Source organism: Bos grunniens, chromosome 10 (assembly GCF_055505025.1).
Source record: "Bos grunniens cultivar Pamir isolate PY7600 chromosome 10, Bosgru_T2T1.0, whole genome shotgun sequence".
Lineage (NCBI taxonomy): Eukaryota > Metazoa > Chordata > Mammalia > Artiodactyla > Bovidae > Bos > Bos grunniens.
Genome location: NC_141174.1, coordinates 28,495,111 through 28,516,895, shown reverse-complemented (window position 1 = coordinate 28,516,895; position 21,785 = coordinate 28,495,111). Strand labels below are relative to the sequence as shown.

Below are 21,785 nucleotides of genomic sequence, written 5' to 3'. Positions count from 1 at the left end.
GAGTGGGTCTTCCACACATGCAACAATTCTACGACACCAGCTGGGTGCCCTATGCATTTACATGCATAGTTGCTTCAGTCGTACCCAACTCTCCGTGACCCCATGGACTACACGCTCCTCAGTTCATGAGATTCTCCAGGCAAGAATACTGGAGTTGGTTTCCATGCCCTCCTCCAGGGGATCTCCCTGACCCATGGATCAAACCCATATCTCATATGTCTCCTGCATTGGCAGGAGTGTTCTTTACCACTAGTGCCACTTGGGAAGCCTAGGTGCCCTATGAAGTGAAGTGAAGTCATTCAGTCGTGTCCAACTCTTTGTGACCCCATGGACTGTAGCCCACCAGGCTCCTCCATCCCTGGGATTCTCCAGGCAAGAGTACTGGAGTGGGTTGCCATTTCCCTATAATTCAACTCAATTTCAACACTATGCACCCAGAGACAGCATGAGATTCCGTTAGTTAAGGGCACAGTCCCTCAAGTCTGCCTCCACTTCAGCTGCCAATTGCAGGTCCAGGTTGTAACTTGTACTTCTGACTGACCAGGTATAAATAAAGCAGAAGTTACCATGACCACCTCCTTGAGTTTAATCTGTTAAGAGAGGCTCACAGAACTCAGCGAAACATTTTACTTGCTAGATTTCTGGCTAATGACAAAAAGCTATTAACTCCGGATCAGCCACATGGAAGCAGAGGGCAAGTGATGTAGAAAGAGCAGGAAGCTTCTGTACTCTTTCCAGGCATGCCACTCTCCTCAAATTTCTACAGGTACAACAAGCTGCTCTCTGAACCTAATCCTTCTAGGTTCAGGTAATGCGGGCCTCATTACCTAGGCAGAGCTGATTAAATCTTTGGCCATTGGTGACTGAATTCAATTTCCAACTCACTCCCCTCCTCAGAAGTCACTGGGGTGGGACTAAAAGATTCCAACCCTCTAATCACATCATTGGTTCCTCTGGCAAACAGAACCCATCTTAGCTGCTATCTGAAAGTCACCTCTTTAACAGAAGACTTCTCCATCCCTCTTATCATGTAGGAAATTCTGAGTTTTAGGACCTCTGTTCCAAAAACAGGGACAAGAGCCAAATATATATTTTTTTCTTATAAATTGCAGTATCACAACCCAAGCTCATAATTATGGATATATTAGGCTGGGTAAATTGTTATTATGGCAAGCTATTCAATATGATGCAGAACGCATTGCAGCCTTCTTGGTCTCTATCCAATAAACACCCATAACATGTCTGCCCCAATTAGAGAAGCAAAATGTCACAGAAACTGACAAATTCCCCCTGGGTACAAAATTATCCATAACTAAAAACCAATGGTCTAAATAATCAGTCCAAATTCTTTAGTCAAAAGATTGCATATGAATTTGGAAAAAATATAATGTCTCTCGCCATCAAATTATCCAGATAAACTATAAATCTGTTGATACCTAAACTATGCAAAGTGAGTATCTTTGAAAGTTTAGACATTTGCAAGAAGGAAAGTATCATTAGTTATGTTTTATTGCATCAGAAAACGGCAGCCATCAAGAATAGTGAGTGAGGTAAATGAGTCTGTTCTAAACTTTCAAACTACATAAAGAGAGACTGATTTTTACTACATGGCTGATCCCCATTATGCTAAATAAATTGCCTTTATTATGAAATATTAGCAACAAGTCAAAAGACAAAATCCAAAATCTATACCCAATCAAATTTTATCACATTTGACTACAAAGCCCCACTGTATATAGAGATTGTCACTTAATTAATTAAAATGAGAGGAGACGTAATGTGCTTATTTTTGAAGAGCAGTGTTTGTTGATAGACATTAAACTTCTTTTCAGTAAACTGAATTAACACTCTGTTCTAACTGCAACCTCTTTACTGTGTTGGTTACGGAAGAATCCACCATTCCAAATGGTGCAAGATGGTTAAACACACAACACCAAACATTGGAAATGTGAAATAGCAGTTAGAGTCACATATACTCACAGTCTGGGGGAGAACGAAACTCTGTTCCATGAAGGGCTGCACTGGGGTTGCATTTGAGAGCAGAACAAGCAAGGGCTATGAAGGGAAGGCTTCGTGGTAACAAGAGGGTGGGAGCGGCCCGCGGTTCCCATCTGAGGATGTGATTGGCTTGTTTGAAAAACTTGGGCTGGCAGGGAAGTGAAATCTGTTTCGTTGAGGACTGAGAGGAACACAGCTGTTCTGGCTGATAGAGAATGAGCCAGGTGGGGAGCTTTTCATGCTAAATGGGGCTGTTCATGCACCTAGGGTAAGAACGGGGAATTCATGGTTACCTCTGACAGGTGGAAGTGATGCATGATGCCTTGCTCATCCTGAATGCAAAGAGAAGACCATGTGATAGATATATTTTTCCTGTATGAGTTAGCTGTGTTAAACCTTTTCAAACTGAAGTGAGTCTAAAAATAATAGACCTGGGATATTTCCAGCATCCTTTCAAGACCTGTACTGTGCACAGGGCACACTTGAGCACTGAGGGAAGCTATAGAGGAAGAAGAAAAACACAGAGTTTTTTTTCTTTAAATAGCTTCAGGTCAACATCCTCAGATAATTTTGCATTGATCTCAGTGCTCCTGTGGGGCTTTTCCATGCAGATCACCGTGCAAAGGAGAAACTAAGGTGATGCCATGGATTGCAGTATTTCACACCTGTGCACACGCAGCCCACACGTGATGGTGAACCTTTACACTGTCTCATGCCCTACAAACAACACAAGGTCAAACCCTGAAATCTGGGCATGTGTGTGTGCTCAGTTGTGTCTTACTGTTTTGCAACCCCATGGACTGTAGCCTGCCAGGCTCCATTGTCCATGGAATTTTCCAGGCAAGAATACTGCAGCGGGTTACCATTTCTTACTCCAGGGCTTCTTCCCAATCCAGGGATTAAACCCACGTCTTCTGTATCTCCCACATTGGCAGGCAGATTCTTTACATGGAGCCACTTGGGAAGCTTGAAATTCCGAGATCAGATGATAACTTCCTTTGAGAACCATGAAACACCAAAGAATCCCCTCAAGTAACATTAACATTTATTTTTTCAAGTGCTTATGTAAAAACCAGGTATCTAATGCAAATCTGAGAAACACTTTGAGGCAAATATAAACTTGGTGTCAGAGCTCTGGACTTTGAAAAGTTTCTCTGATACTTTCTAGCGTATGAGCTTAGAAAAGGCTCCTAGTCACCCAGAACCTGTGGTCTTGAGTCTCTAATGGGGTCACGGGGGGCATTACATATGAAAGTAATTAGGACTCTATGAAACAAATGATAGACAATTCTATTTATCTATCTATCTATCCACCCGTCTATATACAGCATACAAAATAGTAAGAATCTTGGTTTTACAAGAAAATCAATTCGAGTAAAACAGTAAAAATAGGGGCAAAAGCACAAAAGATGCAGTTCTGTATAAGCCACAGATATCCTGTCAAGGGATGGAAGGGAGGCTTATAAAAGAGGGTATAGTTGTTGGTATTGAATTTTGGTCCCTGTGTCATGTTCAGTATAAGCACTAAATTGCCATGCTCACTTGCAGGTAAAGAAGTTGAGTGAGAGTCCTAAACTAACTCAACATCTAGGGGCCTCTCTACTGCTTTACCATCAACTTTGGGAATTTATCTTATAGCTCTGAATCATAAATCAGAAAGGATGCTGAAACAGTACTTAATTTCCAGTTAGTGTAAGAGAGATTTCATAAGATGCTTTCATTGCAAGTAAAAATGTTGAATTGTACTGTTTCTTGAGAATTTCAAATTAATTAAATTAGGGCTATTATACAGCCCATAAGTTAATGGGGTTTTTAAAAAAATATATTTTATTTCCTGAAGTGGGAGGTAGGACAGGAGAGGGTGTGTGGGGTATGTGTTTGTCTTAATGGTCGATAGGGAAGTAAAAGCACTCTAGCTACTAACCATGCTTGAACAAACTTTGATCTTGTTTGATTTTCTCTAAAAAGAAGGTTAGAAAATCTGGAACATCAGTAGAAATTGGGTGTCATGTGTGTTACTGATATTTATGATTCCTCAAATAAATTCTAGAATCTACCCTTGAGTACCGGGAAAATTAATAGTAAATAGAAAGAACCTCAAGTTTTGTATCAGCTTCCCAGGTGGTACAGTGGTAAAGAATTCATCTCTCTGCAAGAGATTCAAGAGAAACGGGCTCGATCCCTGGTCGGGAAGATCCCCTGGCATAGTAACTGGCAACCCACTCCAGTATTCTTACCTGGAAAATTCCATGGACAAAAGAACCTGAGGGGTTACAGTCCACGGAATTGCAAAGAATCGAACACTACTGAGCACACACACACACACGCACAGTTTTGTATAACTCATTAACTTTTTCAAAGTACTTTCACTATTATCTTATTTGATTATGCCTACCTACTCCAGGCTGCACAAAAAATAAAGTACCCACTAGTAGAGGAGAGGACTAGGTGAGAGGCTCCTAGCAGCCCCACAGCACAGAAGTGTCTTATGAACTGCTGGTGCGCTGAAAAGCAGCTCTCCTCCTTGCATTCCATCCTGTCAGACCCTGTCATTAAGAGGGTTTAATGGTGATTGCTGGATATCTTGCTTTAGTCCTCCCTTTTTTTTTTTCCTGAGGCAGGCAGGGAGTCCCAAAGACATCAGCTCAAGGTCATCTGCAGTGTTTCTTCTCCGCCCCCTGCTTAGAGCCCAGTGGAAAACTACAGGGAACAGCAGCTAGTGTGCATGGGCAGCAGTGAAAGAAACAGGATTCTAAAAATCTGCTCTCTTCTCTCTTTGCCCGAATTGTTCAGAGTTAGAGGAATGGTAAAGAGGGCAGAAATTTAAAGAAGGTATGAGAAAAGAGATGAGATGGTTAGATAGCTTTACTGACTCAATGGGCATGAGTTTGAGCAAGCTCTAGGAGACAGTGAAGGACAGGAAAGCCTGGTGAGCAGCAGCCCATGGGGTCGCAAAGAGTTAGACAAGACTTAGCAGCTGAACAACAACAACATGAGAAAGCTGAAATTCTTCCTTTTCTCTAAACCCAGGAATCATTCTTGGCACTCCTGCCAATCAGCAAATTAAATAGCTCAAAAGTCATTAGCATAAGCATTTCAACAGAATCTCGCTGTGGGTGTTAGAACAGAATATTCACAGCTCTGGAAGACAGCCAACCCTAAGGTCCATACCTTGGGTATGTAGCTATATTTGATCAATATGCTCATCATATCATACACAGAAGCAATGTTTGTTGATGGGCTGAATGATTCCAGGTGACAAGATGCCAGCACTCCTCTACCAGCCACTGACCATATTGAACACTTTTATTTATAAACTGTAACATAGATATATACTTTCTCTTTCTATTGAAACAGTTTCAGTGAGCTTTAAGAATCAAAGAAGATACCCTCCCTAAACACACACATATACATACATACACACATTTAGAGACTTAAGTCTGGGTACCAGGAGAGAGTAGAATCAGGCACAATGGAAAAGTCACGTTTGATGCACCCACATGGACTGCAGGAGACAAAAGGCCCAGAAGTTCTAGCTTTTGCTCCTCACACAGTGATCTGGGTTGCTCAGCAACCAGCCAAGTTTTTGCATCTTCTTGAACTCTTTCCCAACTTACATCATTAGCCAGATACAACAAACTTGATCTATTTAGTTCTGACTCTAAAATTCATAGGAATAAAGAGAGTATTAATTATGATTGTAAGACACTAAATAATATCAGAGGGAGAGTATATTACATCTTTTGTGAGATACCATTTTAATAAAATTGAAATAAAGGACACACAGCTTTAAGTAAATAGCACAGTCGGACAATTGTTATTTCAACAACACTCAGAGATGAGACTAGCAATGTTTTTAGTAGCATTAGCTGAAATGTGTGTGTAGGAGACAGAGAGAGTGAGCGAGTGTTCATTGTGGAAAATGAACACAGCCATGTGATATAGTGGAACAGGCATTGGACCTGGAATCAAGATAGCTGAATTGCAATCCTAGCTCCTAGGTAATCACAATAACTATACATAGAACTTTGGAGAATCACTTACCCTCTCCAATTATTGGTATCTTCATTTCTTGAAGTGAGTGTGGTGCTGATTCATTTCCAACATCCATTCCAGCTGTAAAATGTCAGTTCTGGTTTGCTCACATTGGGCACATTTTTATTTAATCCAGTTAGCTTATGCTTGTTTACCTAGATTAAACAAATGGATATGACTTGTTTTCAGAAATGTTATAGAAAGTAAAACCTTCCTTGCTGGTTGGGAGTAGAAGCATGCTAATATAAGATTGAGAATCTAAAGGTTCATACAAGCTTTGTTCTTCACCACACACACTCAGGAGAAAATGTCTCATGGGAGAGAAATTTATGTTTCATCCTCCTCTTAATCTTATATAAATCCATAATATGTTTTATCACATTTTAAAAATTGATGTCTTTGTCTATTACGGTATTACCACCAAACTTGCATGGAGAGACTGTAATATATTGCTGATTGTGTGTGTGTAAGGAAAGAGGGAAAAAAGGGGTAAAAAGTGGAGGAAGCGTTAATTACTGATATTTTGAGCAGAAAGTATTCAACAACTTTGATATTCATTTAGTTTTGTGTGATCATCATATCCTTGGCTTCCATATGAGAGCTGACTCCTCTAGAACCTCTGCCCTCTATAAACATACCCTAATGTATCCATACCAAAAAGAAAGCTTTTTTTAGTCCTCTCTCAATCAAAATGTTACATTTCAAAGAAAAGAAATAGATATCAATAACTATTCAGCGATGTTATTAATGTCATAAGTGAACAATACAAAAAAATAAAGGAAAAGAATAGAATGGGAAAGACTAGAGATCTCTTCAAGAAAATTAAAGATATCAAGAGAATATTACACACAAGGATGGGCATGATAAAGGACAGAAATGGTAAGGAACAGAAGCAGAAGAAATTAAGAAGTGACAAGAATACACAGAAGAACTATACAAAAAAGTTCTTAATGCCCAGATAACCAGGATAGTGTGGTCACTCACCTACAGCCAGACATCCTGGAGTGTGAAATCAGGTGGGCCTTAGGAAGCATAGTGGAGGTAATGGAATTCCCACTGAGCTATTTAAAATCACAAAAGATGATGCTGTTAAAGTGATGCACTCAATATGTCATCAAATTTGGAAAACTCAGAAGTGGTCACAGGACAAGAAAAGTTCAGTTTTCATTCCAATCTCAAAGAAGGGCAATGCCAAAGAATGTTCAAACTACCACGCAATTGCACTCATTTCACACGGTAGCAAGGTAATGCTTCAAATCTTTCAAACTAGGCTTCAGCAGTATATGAACTGAGACCTTCCAGATGCACAAGCTAGGTTCAGCAAAGGCAGAGGAACCAGAAATCAAATTGCCAACATTCATTGGATTATAGAGAAAGCAAGTGAATTCCAGAAAAACATCTATTTCTGCTTCATTGACTATGCTAAGGCCTTGGGCTGTGTGGATCATAACAGACTGTGGGAAATTCTTAAAGAGATGGAAATAACAGACGACCTTACCTGTCTCCTGAGAAACTTGTATGCAGGTCAAGAAGCAACATTTAGAACCAGATATGGAATGACTTGTTCAAAATTGGGAAAGGAGTATGTCAAGGCTGTATATTGTCACCCTGCTTATTTAACATATATGCAGATTGTTGCTGCTGTTCAGTTGCCAAGCAGTGTCGAACTCTTTGCAACCCCATGGACTGCAGCACATCAGACTTCTCTGTTTCTCGCCATCTCCTGGAGTTTGCCCAAGTTCATGTCCATTGAATTGGTGATGTGATCCAACAGTCTCATCCTCTGTCACCCTCTTATCCTTCTGCTTTCAAACTTTCCCAGCTTCAGGGTCTTTTCTAATGAGTCAGCTCTTTGCATCCAGTGGCCAAAGTACTGGAGCTTCAGATTCAGCATCCATCCTTCCAAAGAGTATTCAGGGTTGATTTCCTTTAAGATTGATTGGTTTGATCTCCTTGCATTCCAAAGGACTCTCCAAGAGTCTTCTCCAGAACCACAGTTCAAAAGCACCAATTCTTTGGTGCTCTGCCTTCTTTATTGTCCAGCTCTCACCTCCGTACATGACTATCAGAAAGACCATAGCCTCAACTATAGGATTCTTTGTCTGCAAAGTGATGTCCTTGCTTTTAACACACTCTAGTTTTGTCATAGCTTTCCTGCCAAGAAGCAATTGTCTTTTAATTTCATGGCTGCAGTCACCATTCAAAGTGATTTTAGAGCCCAAGAAGAGGAAATCAGTCACTACTTCCACCGTTTTTCCCTTCTATTTGCCATGAAATGATAGGACTGGATGCCATGATCTTGGTTTTTTTTTAATATTTAATTTTAAGCTGGCTTTTTCACTCTCATTCACCCTCATAAGTGAAAGTGAAGTCACTCAGTCGTGTCCAACTCTGTGTGACCCCATGGACTGTAGCCCACCAGGTTCCTCTGTCCATAGGATTTTCCAGGCAAGAGTACTGGAGTGGGTTGCCATTTCCTTCTCCAACCCTCATAAAAAGGCTCTTTAGTTTCTCTTCACCTTCTGCCAGTAGGGTGGTATCATCTACATGTCTGAGGTTGTTGACATTTCTCCCAGCAATCTTGATTCCTGCTTGTAACTCATTCAGCCTGACATTTCTCATGAGGTGCTATGCATATAAGTTAAATAAACAGGGTGACAATACATCATGTGAAATGCCAGACTCGATGAATCACAAGCTGGAATCAAGATTGCTGGAAGAAATATCAACAAACTCGTATATGTATATATGCGCTCTAATGGCAGAAAGTGAAGAGGAACTAAAGAGCCTCTTGATGAAGGTGAAAGAGGACAGTGAAAAGCTGGCTTTAAGTTTAACATTCAAAAAATAAAGATCATGGCATCTGGTCCCAACACTTCATGGCAAATAGATGGGTAAACAGTGGAAACAGTGACATATTTTATTTTCTGGGCTCCAAAATCACTGTGAATGGTGACTGCAACCATGAAATTAAAAGATGCTTGCTTCTGAAGAGGAAAGCTATCACAGACCTAGACAAGGTATTAAGCAGCAGAGACATCACTTTGTCAACAAAGGTCTGTATAAGCCATGGTCTTGCCAGTAGTTGTGTATGGGTATGAGAGCTGGAGCATTAAGAATTCTGAGCACCACAAAACTGATGCTTTCAAATTGCAGTGCCAGAGAAGATTCTTAAGAAGCTTTTGATTGTAAGGAAATCAAACCAGCCAATCCTAACAGAAATCAACCCTGAATATTCATTGGAAGGACTGATGCTGAAGCTGAGGCTCCAATACTTTGGCCATCTGATGCAAACAGCTGACTCATAGGAAAAGATTCTGATGCTGGGAAAGATGTAAGGCAAATGGAGAAGAGGGCAGCAGAGAATGAGATGGTTAGATAGCATCACCAACTCAATGGACATGAGTTTGAGCAAACTCCAGGAGACAGTGGAGGACAGGGAAGCCTGGGGTGCTGCAGTTCATGGGGTCACAAAGAGTCACAGACAACTTAACAACTGAACAACAACATTCAGTGACATTAAAAAATGCACCTCTTAAACTGGATTTCTTCAATTAGAAAAAAAATGTTGTATTCTCAAATAACAATCTTTATTATATATTCAGCCCTTACCTTTAATGCTTCAAGGGCTAGTGGCAGAACCATTTATGAATGTTTCCCCAAAATGAAAGTACTCTATTTCCCTGTGTATTATACATTCTACCCTTATGCTTCATAGACTGGGATAAACCTATAATGTTAGGGAAATAATAACATTTTTATATATTGATAGAATGAAGAAATATTAAGAAATCTCTTAAAAATAAAATTTTCTCCAATATTCTATCTAGATTTTATTTTCTATCTTTCACAAAACAGATACATCTTCTAATTCAAGCACACTTACCACTGGGGTTTAAAATTCAGTTTCAGATATGACTCTAATTTTATTACTTCTCCCATCACTACAATTTATCAGAGTAAAGGTATTATAAAAGTTTAAAATAACATTTTAAGCTAATTATTAATATCAAAAGATTTTTATTTGAACCCACTGCTTCATATGTTTGTAATGTGAAACTTTTCATTTACTAAACTAAATTCAAGACAATAATTTTCAACAAAGACTCAATTCAAACAAGTTCCATAAAATGCACATTTTATTCTGTATCATGAAAAAATATTCACATTTAAATAAAGTGGGAAAAAATGAAAGTTAATCCTCCCTGATGAAATACAGTTTATTGTGCTGAAACCCAGAATTCTTTTGGGTTAGAAACTTCCACCTGCCAATTCACTTTTTAAAAATGATTTTTTGAGAACAAATCTTAAGTAAAGTGATAATCACCATAAACTTCCCAGAAATAATTAAATTTTGATCACAAGCATTCAAAACATTTTCACACATTCTCTCAGCAATCAGTAATAAGTCAATAGCACATACAAAATTTCTGCATTACACACTGCAATACCTTTAAGTAGAAAACAATGATCTATTAAACATGAATTAATTTTGAACAGAACAAACTAGTACTGCTTAGCATATTAGGTATTAAAACATCACAAGAAGTTTTTGCATTTATTTCCTTGGCCAATACATAAATCAGTTGTTTCCAGTGAATTAACCTTTATAGATACAGACATTTTTAATACCCCAAATTCCCATTAGTATGGTTGCAGTGGCAAAAACATTTACAAATTTGCAAAAGTGAATTTCCATAGTAACATTAGTGTTTTAGTCAGGAATCTGCAGTATAATATACAAAACACTGCAACTAATGTAAACAAAGTCACTAGAGCATAGAATAGAACGAAATCTATAGTCTCTGATTTATCATAAATATGCACATTTTACTTTGTTTTGTCTGAGTACCAAGCACTTCTAGGAATCACTGCTTTTCCCATAAACTACAATGGACATTTAGGGCAGAAATAGATCTAAATTGGCTTCCAGTTTCAGTGCAGTAACAATCACATCGTTCTTAACATCAAATTCATGTTTTAGCTCACTTTAACTGTGAATAGAATCTAAGGAGGAAGATGACTGCTCAGTGGAAGATGGCAGTGCTGCCAATAAGATGGATGGGAACAAGACATCAAGACATTTTTACCCTCTTTGAAAAAGAACACTGAGAATCATAACATGAAAACATTTCTGAAGAGATCAAAAACCAATCTTTGCCACTATTTTTATAAATATGGAATATTTTAAATAATCTTGATTTTAAATGAAAGCACATTGGGCTTTTTTTTAATAAACTGGCAATGCATGACTATGATACATTGTTATTAAATACCCAGGTCTATCGAAATATCTTTGATATGAATTTCAAAATGAATCTTGATCATGATTTTGCATAGTTGGCTAGCTGTTCTTCCTTTTTACCTCAATCACGGTCTCATCTAGGATCCTTCCCATCATACTTTGGTTGGAAAAAGTTGAAGAGCAAATGAGGGATTCATGATACAAACATCTCTGTGACCTAAGTATTCTTTATGTTGCCCTAATCACAAAGTCCAGTTTCCCAATAGAGAGCCTGACTGTGGAAGGAAGACGTTAAATTTAGCAGAGGATTTAGCAGAGAAAGATAAATTATTTGGTAGTGAATGACTTCATTTAGTTACTATGGATACTCAATATGGTTTATTTATGCATCAGTGTAGATATTTTCAGCTTGATTGGGCTCATCATTCAGCAGTCAGTGCATATGCATAAATGAGACAGTGATCAGATCCTCTTGGTTTTACTCCATGAAGAACCCAAGCAGCTAGGTACTTATAGGCCTCGACTTCTCAGTTACAGCTAGAGGTTCTAAATGCAATTGATGGGGGAGCATTCATTTATATATGTATTAAAGCTATGGCACTTGAAAAACTTTCACATCACTTCCTGTGTTTCATTAAAGGTTCAACGATGCTTTTCGACAACATAAATCATCTATAAATAAATAAACATCTAAAAGCATCACACAGAGGAAAACACATTAAGAGGAAGAAACTGTTATTCCCACTCCTCTTTTTTTATTTCCTCAGTTATAACTCTGGCCCAGTTGCACTTTTAGGTCAACTATTCCTTGAACAAATATATTTGGATGTAGCACAAGTCATGGCCTTATTTCTATAGTAACACAGTGATAATGTAAAAGCCAGCGATGAAGTGAGCCGACTATAAAAGCTTTATGCAGTGTCATCGGGGCCCTCCCCAGTTGTTATGAAAAAGGTAGACTGATCTTTGTTATGGTTACCTCTCACTGTATTATCATCAAAGTGAAAACAAGATGGTTTGGGCCGAGGGTCCCAGAGTATAATGTAATACCTTGCTTTTCCTCCTTATACCAAAACATTAGCTTAAAAACATTTCAAAGGATAGAATAAATAAATCACATGAAGAAAATTAACATTTTTTTCATTAGAGAAAACTATTTAAACTCTCTGAAGTAAATAAACTTACAAAAAGTTAATTCAATTTGGAAATAATACAAATTGCTATTCTAAGCTGAAATAGTTCATTTGGATAATGCGTTTAGTAGTGGTTTGGCCAAGAAGCCAACAGTGGTATAATTAAAAAAAGAAAAGATCTGCATAATACACTTAGAACTCAGTGGGTCAAAATAAATTTTAAAAATAAAATATCCTATAGTCTCATTCAAATACCAATAATAAAAAATAAGAGAGATTATAGGCAAAGAAATTGAATATTTCTTGTTTTTCTTGAATATCATACATTACCTCTTTATGTTAAAATAAAGTTGGAAAAGGAAATATTAATACTAGTGACCACACTTGCTTCTTACTTATAACCACATTTGGCAACTTACCTCTACTGATATCTGTCAATTGTGGGGAGAAATAACGGAAAAGTTCATTATTAGGATGAGGCACTCTGTGCTTGCAACAGTTATGCGTTCAATCTCTGTCATTTATTCTAATCTACTATGGAAAATTTAAAAACTACATTTATATCATAGAGTGAAGTTTTAAAAATTTTAATTTTAGGAAACTTTTAAAGTACGTGTCTTGAAATATTTGAAATTTGTGGTTGGACTAGATAGCCCTTGCAATGACAATAGTTTGTAAAATAAAGTTTTCTCTCCAGGGTCTGCCTGCCTGTGTTAAAATCTCAATAGCTATGCTATCCTGACAAGCTTCCTCATCTACTCCACAGCCATGTATACATGATGATTAATGAAAGATTCAGACTTAGCTACCCCTTCTCATTGAGAAGGCTGCACATATTTACACAGAGCAGTCGATAAATGTAAAGCAATGTACACCATTAAAACTAAGGGAAGTCAAAAAAAGAAAAAAATTCTACATAAACTCACAAAAGTTGATCTGATTGTACCTGTAATCTTTGCCAAAGACCACGCTTACATCTCCATGCACTAAACTGCAATTTCCATTACATTCTTCGTAGATTTGTTCCAAATATGAAAATGCAAATCCTGATCTGCACTCCTGTGAAATCATGCAGTCTGGCACGACTATCCTACTTAAAACCTTACTCTATTTTTCTTCTGATCCTGTAGTCCCCCATGTATAACTTCTTGGTATGTTTTCTCAGACCAAGATGAGAAGAATTTTCCTATAATGTAAAATTAATATATATCAGCCCTCTAAAAAATAATAAACGTCATGCCATACTTGGAAGAGTCTTTATTACTGAAGTTGCTAACAACATTTAGGAAGTACCAGTTTACACTGAGAGCAAGCTGATTGAAACCATTTATTCACGTATGCAAATACATATGTAATAAGACTGTGAGTTGGAATGCCACAGGCCCATCACAGTAGATAAACATATGTTACTGACCACTTAGCAAATAACTCATAAGGATTACAATGCATAGCAAAAAGTCATGGTCAGTGATGATCTATCTATCTATCCCCTTAAACCTTCTCTAGTACTCCTTGAAAGTTTCAGACATTTATAACTATTCTTTCTTTAACTTGAGATATTGTGTCTGTTTTCAAAATAACACCAAATTCCTAACTTTTAATAGCAATTTTTAAATTCCGATTTGATGGAAAGATTAGAAAATCCAATAAGAGATCTAAATACCTCTTGTAGTACATTAAAACTTCCCCTTTGTTTCTACATGCTTTTGCTGTTTTCTTTGCTCAAAGGGTCATAGCAAACGTAATACAGCAGGTTTGAGTGTATCTCTTAGCGTGCAGGACTGTCTTTGCAGAATGAACAATCATTAAGAAAATGAATCTCATTTTTGAAAGTAAATTTTTACATACTATAAGTAGCTTCTTTGAGTTATCGATATCACTAATCATAAATTATAACTTTAAAAAATTAAAACACTCTCATTAGGATACAACATGAGTAGTTCTCTAATATAATTCAAATGGTTTTCCTTTTTTAAAACCGTTCTTTTTCCAATTCAAGATACACATTGAAAAACTGGTCATTGGAAAGGATTCTTTCATAGTTAAAAATTTTGGTATAAGAGCATCTACCTATGTGCAGCCACTATCTGGAGTTAAGTCATTATTTTCATACAAAAGGTTGAGGATGAAATATACCTTGAATACTCAATTTGTTTATATTTTCTCACAAAATTGAGACTTTCTGCTGAGCTATATGATTAAATAGAATAAGAAAAATCATAATATTTATATATGACTTTTTCTCTTATTTCTCTCTTCTTTTCTAAAAGTTCTTCATTCTTTTCATGTTTGATTAGTAGCTATATATCCCCAGATAATTTTCAAATCTTATGTTCACATGTCAGTGACTTATGTCTTTTGCCACCACTGTCTGACCAGAGAAGTCTTCTCTAAAACCTAGAATATTTAGAAAATGCATCTTGGCTGGTCTTCTATGAAAAAAAAAAAAAAATGATAATTTGTCTTTAGTGTTATTTTCATCAAAGAGGAAGATGATTTTCCACTGACCTAACATCATCTTGATATAAGAAGAGGACAGTTCCTATCTTATGAATTACTGATTGGGAAACTGAAGCCCAGCTACACTAAAAAACAGCTAACCTGCCCATAGTTACTGTGATTATGACAAAGACACAGATTCTGAATCCAAGACAGAGCTCAGATATCCATCCTAGGATTGAATTCTAGTTTTCCAAAAAGTTGTTCTTTCTTCTCTCCCTTTCCATCTAGACCACAAGAGAAACACTCTTATACATAACAAAGTATGAAACTCAACATTCACGTGATTACAAATATTCCTATTTTAAAGTTATCCATGTATGGTATGTACATTCTAGACAAACTTTCTGATTACCTACATGAAATTTTGGAAAGGAGACATAGGATTACTTAAAAGATAACAATTTTACAAGATAGTAGCATTTATTAGGGATATGACAAATAATTTCACTAGTATCAGCCACTGCACACTTCATAAACAATCATTGCTCTGAAGACTAATTTAAAAATAAAGCTTTCTAGAAGAATTTAGTTATTTAAAATAGAACAAGTGAACCAAATCTCCTTAAAGTTAAGGACAGAAAACAGATTTTCATTTAGGCTCCAATAAGATTAGCTTTCAAAATGCACTTTATTTAGTGGTCATAATTAATATTCCTATTAAAGTGCTGGGTACTCTGGGAATATATATTTGTTCTTAAGAACAATTTAAAACCCCAAACTTTCTAAATCTCTTGCTCTGATCTACATAATTTTTTTTTAACTGAATACTTAGGACATCTGTGTTGCTATTGTTATTCAGTTAGTAAGTCATGCCCAACTCTTTGCAACCCCATAGATCAGAGCCAGAGAATTAGAAAGGACATTTGTACTGCTATACTTAATGTAAGATGAAACCTGTGTCATAATCAAAAAATTTCCATTTTAACAATGAAGTCTGTGTCTCTATTCAACATCTATGCCCGGACCATTCTAAAGACTGTTTATGTCAATGTGGTACATGAACTGCTTTGAAATTGTCATCTGCCTTTTGTGTTCCTATTTGCCTTTATCATAAGCTCCTCTATTTACTAGATCAATGTAGTGCAATAATATCCTAATACAGACTGATAAAACTTGTCATCCTGATATGCAGCTCACATTTTTTTTGTTTGACTTCTGCTATCATGTTGCAACCACCTGTCCAGGGTACAGCATCTGATCTTATACATTATTATAAAAGAATATTGAAGATGTGTAAGGTGCTTTGGAAAATGTTCCAATTTTAAATACATATCTATTTACTCCTATTATTACATTGTTCAGAAAGATAATAATAAAAATTTTATTCTGGATGCACCAAGAGCATCTATACAGCATAAGAATGAAACATGCAGTCCTCTGGTCCCCTTAGAGAGAACCTACTGTCTATGTGCTGGTTGAGGCAACACAGAACATGATTGTATCATTATTGGACATATTAAAGTAAGCGATCACCCTTTACCCAAGTCTGAGTAAGTTTGACTGGAAAGAGTTGTGGAATCTGGGAACCTATAAGATTACTCTATATACAAGGTTTGCTGAACACATGCATTTCTGCTGAAAACAGCAGAGTGTATTCAGCACCACATCATGTCATGCACACAGGAACAGGGGTGGCTGGAAAGAATACTGTGATAACTGCACCATAAATAAGCAACTGATACTCTTCCCTCCTTTGTACTAAAGTAGTTTTAAGCCATATATTTCTTTTCCCAATACATGAACATCAATATTGTAGGTCAATTAGATGAAGTCACAGTTAGAACACAGTAAATATTAGCAACGCTAATAAGCAAAGGCGTGGATTGCCAACTACAAACCACTCTGATGTTTCAGTTACTCATACTTTTACACCAACCGCTATTTCTGAAGCACGTGGCTAAAGTTAAACTAACCATTTCTGTACTCAGATTATTTTTTACCACTCACTTTTGAAAGCTTAGGCAAGTTTGTCTCAGACATGGTTAAATAGAAAATACCCTGAAATTCAGTAAATATCAGAGGTCAAAGAAAAGTACCATCCTCATCATGAAAGCAGTGGAGTCCCACTTGCAACGTTGATTTCTTACACCATGATTACTTCATTGTCCTGTGCCTATGGTAGGTAGTTATTGTAGCATAGCATGAAGACGTGCTACCCTGAAAGCTTCCATTATGAGTAATGGAAGTTATGGGCACAAAAATAGGAAAATGGAACCCATGGCACATAACATCTGTCCTGAAATTCCTGGATTAAAGAGGCACATCTTGTGGGCATGCGAAGAAGCTCTAATAGAAATTCTAAAATATCAACTGTTTTTACAAATCACTTTGCTTTATACTTCTCCAGGCGGATGGTCGTAACTTGTCTTTTAGTTCTGTTGTTTTTGTTTGGGGATCCTGGGAGACAGTTTAAAAAGCTCATAAAAATGGGTACAATACATCAAAATATCTCTTGATTTTGTTATCACCTCGTGTATGTTAATATATATGTACAGATGGTCCAATAATATACAAACTACTGTTATATATTTTCAACTCAATGCAAACATTAACTGCCCTGCTTCCACTATTAAATGTGATTCATGCACCAATTTAAAAGTATGCCTCTCTGATCAACTTTATAAAATAAACTTTAGTCAAAAGAAATAAACTTTCCTAAGTTCTTACAAATGAATGTGCATTTTATTCTCAATACATAGCATTTGAGAGTGTAGCTATACACGATCTTCTGTTACTTTTTTTTTAGTTGATAATAGGCACTTTCTAAGAAAAGGATTTGTGGCCCAAAAGACCCTGAAATTTGGTCTTTAGTACCCTCCTTTCATAAGCAGATCTGCCTGAGCCTCAATTGTATCAACTCAGCAGAAGTCCAGCAATAGAACCGTGTGCAAAAAAAGCTTTAGAAAATTGTAACTAGAATAATATTATAGAAAAGCAGTTGTCTGAGTTGAACAACTTAACATCTACTTTTTAGTGTTGTTTTTTTTTTCCTAACCACATTTCATGTAGTACCTCTACAAGCAGTAAGAATCGGGTGTGAGCAATTCTGTATCTGTGCTTCATTCTTTCTAAGTCACAAATATGCTACAAAACTTATCTTTTTATATTCTTTTTTATTTTATGTTATTCTAGTTAAATTTTGTATATGTGAAATATTGTTTGCTTGGTTTTCTTTTGCTAAGAACCTTTCAAGTTCACCTTTGAGCAAGTTAAAAATAAAATTTAGAACATTCATCACCTTTGGAAAATCAGCATCTCTAACATAAATGGTTAAAAAGACCCTTTTACCCTGTGGTGCAGTATTTCTATAATAATATACACGATATTAATAGTTCAGTATTTATGGGGTTGAAAAACATGAGCTTATAAGATGGTGGCTGTTATCCAAGATGAAGGGAGTAGGGATATCCTTACATAAGAGTTAATGATTACTATCTAAGTAAATGTTGAACAAGGAGAGGTACAGTTGAGCAAAAATGCAATTCATGCACAAACCCGAGTAGTAAGTTCCATATCCCACGTCGATGTCTGACTGAGGCAACAAAACAGTTATTTCAACGGAGCAAATACTGCCTGTTGTGGAAAATAGCCTAATACTATGTTACAGAAAAATATCCTATGGAATGAAATCATAAAATGGCACTAATAGTCTAAAAGGTTGAATGATTCCTTGGTGTTAATTTATAATTTTAACTTAACAGAAGAGTGAGGAAATGACAGATCAGTATACTCAGCCTGAGATCAAATTTGTCATGGCAACATTGGCAGGTTGGACCCTGATTCTTCAACTATTACACTGCCTTGGTTAACAAAAATCATACTTTTAAAAATTACAGAATAGAGATTATAAATAAATGTAAATTGTGCATGCAGTCAACTGCATAATATACAAGCAATATCTACTTTTTAATAATTATCTTCTTTGGCAGGCCAGAATCCAGCTGGACATGCAATATTTACACATCAAAATCCATATTGTGTTCATCATATTGAAAGCAAGTGAAAATATATATATATATGTATATACTGTATATATACACATATGTATATAGATGTATATACTGTTTTTAATATATTAACAAATATATATGTATATATATATTAAAAGTGGATTTCATCTTTGTCAGATTCAGGTGACTCAGGCCTTGAAACACTAAAAATATCCTGACAGGGTATTTGAGGAGGTACTTGGAGAGGCATTTGGGATTTTGGAGAAGAGATTGGGGGTGCACTTTTCTCTGAGAGTATTTTTAAGATTTCTGCCACCTGCTTCTCCAGGGCAGTCATTCTGCAGCTTAGCAGCTGAATGTCCTCTTTGAGTTCATGTTTGACTTCCTGCAGTGTGGTCTGTAAGGCCTGCTCGGGGATGGGATAAAAGGGGTGTTTGGCATCAGCCTGGATGGGGCTGTGCTCTAATGGGCTTCGTGCCTCCCCAGCCTTATCCAAACGAAGGTCACTTTTTGTAATCCCACTGTCACAGGAATCCGTTTTCCTTAATGGGTTTTTGGTGACACTGTTCTCTGAGTCACTGCCCTTGGGGTCCTCGGACAATAGCCCCATCGACTCAGCTTTAGTGACGTTATTCCAGTCTTCCTTCTTCTCCTCATGGGTTCCCATATTATTCTTGAGTCGCAGCCACCCTTTCCCATTTCCATTCTTCATTCTTATGGGGCTGTTGACTTTGAGACATTTGGGGTCAGCGCCACCACTGGGCTTGAGTTCCATGGCATCGCGGTTGTTTTGCTTGAGGGACTCGCTGGTTTTCACGTAGGCCAGAGACGTCTGAATGGGTGTGATCTGCGACACGGTGACCACACTGGTGCCGGTGATGGGCGCTCCATTCTGTAAGGAGCGGCTTTCTACCTGCAGCTGGTTCCGCTCGGGGTCACTCTGCGTTGACCCCTGATTCCGCAGCTCCTTCTGCTGCTTGAATTTCTGGAAGAGCTTTCTTACCGGATGGTCCACGGGGATGCTGAGGGTGACCTCATTCTTTTGCCTGAGGCGCTCCTCCTCTTCTTTCTTCACATCACTGATTTTGCGGAAAATGATCTGTGGAGGGGCAGAAAGATTAAAAACTTGACTATAGAAACAGATGACTTAATACTTGTGTGACAAGATACCAGGTGTATTCTGTTTTCCAAAGGAAACTCTTGAAGATAGGGCAAGCAAGACCATTTCTGAAGGGAAAAATAGTCCAGTGCCAGTTAACAGGTACAGTACACTTGAAATTAGACATAGAAACACTGACTAAGCTTGCTCAGCTCATTTTGTCCCACTTCCTTGCATATCAGAGGGGGAATGTAGTTAAGAAACAACTAAATAGAGCTATTTGCTTTCTTGTTCACATTCCCACTTCACAGAAAATAGACAAATACATAAATATAAACATCTATTAATATGTTAGTATATATGTATATTCATACATGTATACATGCATGTGCAAGAAATTATATTTATCTCTTTGCAATATATCACTATTTCCTGTAAGTTTTTCTTTTTTCTTTTTGATCATATTAATATGATTCAAACCCCTTCTTAATGCCATCCTCTGTTTAGAGGTCAAATAATAAGAGTTCTAAGCTATAAAAATACTGAAAATTTAGGCAGTCTACCGACATAGCACTGTGAGTTGGATAGAAGGAGGGATTAAATTTATTTATGTGGCTCTGAGGCTAGAACAAGGATTTATATATAGAAGCTTCGGGAAGGTAAATACCAGGTCAGTATACAAACTTTATTTCAAACTACTACACATTAACTGATTACACTGCCTCAAAAACTCATGAAACTCACACCACTGAAATATTCGAACAGAAATAAGAACGTTGTCCATGTAATACTTTCACTGAGTAGGAGGCTAGACTCTTCAAATTCCAATATTTTAAAAATTCAAATGTAAAGTTAAATACATAGTACATGCAGGATTAGATGAGCACTCACAAATATAAGTAAGCATAGATTTTATTAAAAATGTATTTTGAAAATAATATTGTGAAGTTACAACTCCATCAAGAAAAATATAAAAGACTGACTATGTAAGAAATTATTACCACTTATATTATCAGAGTTAGAGGTGAATTTGGAAAGTGCAAGATTTTTTACTCTAAAGAACAAAATAACTACAGATGAGGGTTATAAGGAATATTCACAAGGGAGTTACATTAGTGTGCTTTCAGAATCAGATAATTTTATGATGCTAGCAAAATTACTTGCCTCTATCACCCTCTCTTATTAAGCTGTTGGTTGGATTAGAACTACATGTGAAGTATATAGTCTCTCTCATGTAATAGACTCTCAGAATACGTTGATTATCTCCCTTGAACTCTCATAAAACACTTTCTGTTTGAAACCATTTTCATCACCTCTGTCTCTGTATAGTCATTGATCTTATGCTAGAACCAATACTAGTGATGATCACTGTAAACAGAGAAGTCAGGGAGAGGAGAGGCAATTCTCCCTATAAAAGCACATTTTCTAAATTGATATTGATGCACTAAATATAGCTTATCAAGAAGTAATAATTTATATTTTAAAATAAATATTCTCTAAATTCAGTAACTGTCTATAAAGACCAGCATATTTTCCCTTCTCTACTAGTACACGAAATAGATCTTTTTGAAAAATGTAATTCTAATCTCTTTAGTCTGACATCAAAGCTCCAGCAGTTTAATAAGAAGTCTTTCAAAGGGTTGACATATTTCTCATGCTTCCTAGGTAAATAAGGCTTGTTCTAAACTTCAAGATATTAACACTTTTTGAGACCAGACAAATCTAAACATGGAAATGAAGATACTCTATTCCTGGATCATTCCCTTTCGTTGTAAATGCAGTTACTTTGATTCTATGAACTGACATAAAGGGACTAATGTAAA

General features: G+C 36.8%; 1 protein-coding gene and 1 long non-coding RNA gene across 11 annotated transcripts in view; both read right to left on the bottom strand.

Annotated features, from left to right (window-relative positions):
* Positions 1–2,145, bottom strand: part of LOC147364213 (uncharacterized) — a 245,348-nt gene extending 243,203 nt beyond the window's left edge. For 4 of the 6 annotated variants that reach the window (XR_015133642.1, XR_015133638.1, XR_015133643.1 and 1 more), the window contains exon 1: positions 1,981–2,145. This is a non-coding gene — a long non-coding RNA (uncharacterized LOC147364213). The remainder of the gene's footprint in view (positions 1–1,980) is intronic. The other 2 variants (XR_015133637.1, XR_015133640.1) reach the window with 1 other exon arrangement.
* Positions 2,146–10,156: 8,011 nt separating this feature from the next.
* KCNH5 (potassium voltage-gated channel subfamily H member 5) overlaps positions 10,157–21,785 on the bottom strand; it is a 496,645-nt gene continuing 485,016 nt past the window's right edge. For 4 of the 5 annotated variants that reach the window (XM_086318919.1, XM_086318920.1, XM_086318921.1 and 1 more), the window contains one exon: positions 10,157–19,962. In XM_086318919.1, the coding sequence (XP_086175045.1) occupies positions 19,015–19,962 (948 nt within the window). In that variant the 3' untranslated portion in view covers positions 10,157–19,014. The remainder of the gene's footprint in view (positions 19,963–21,785) is intronic. The other variant, XM_086318924.1, reaches the window with a different exon arrangement.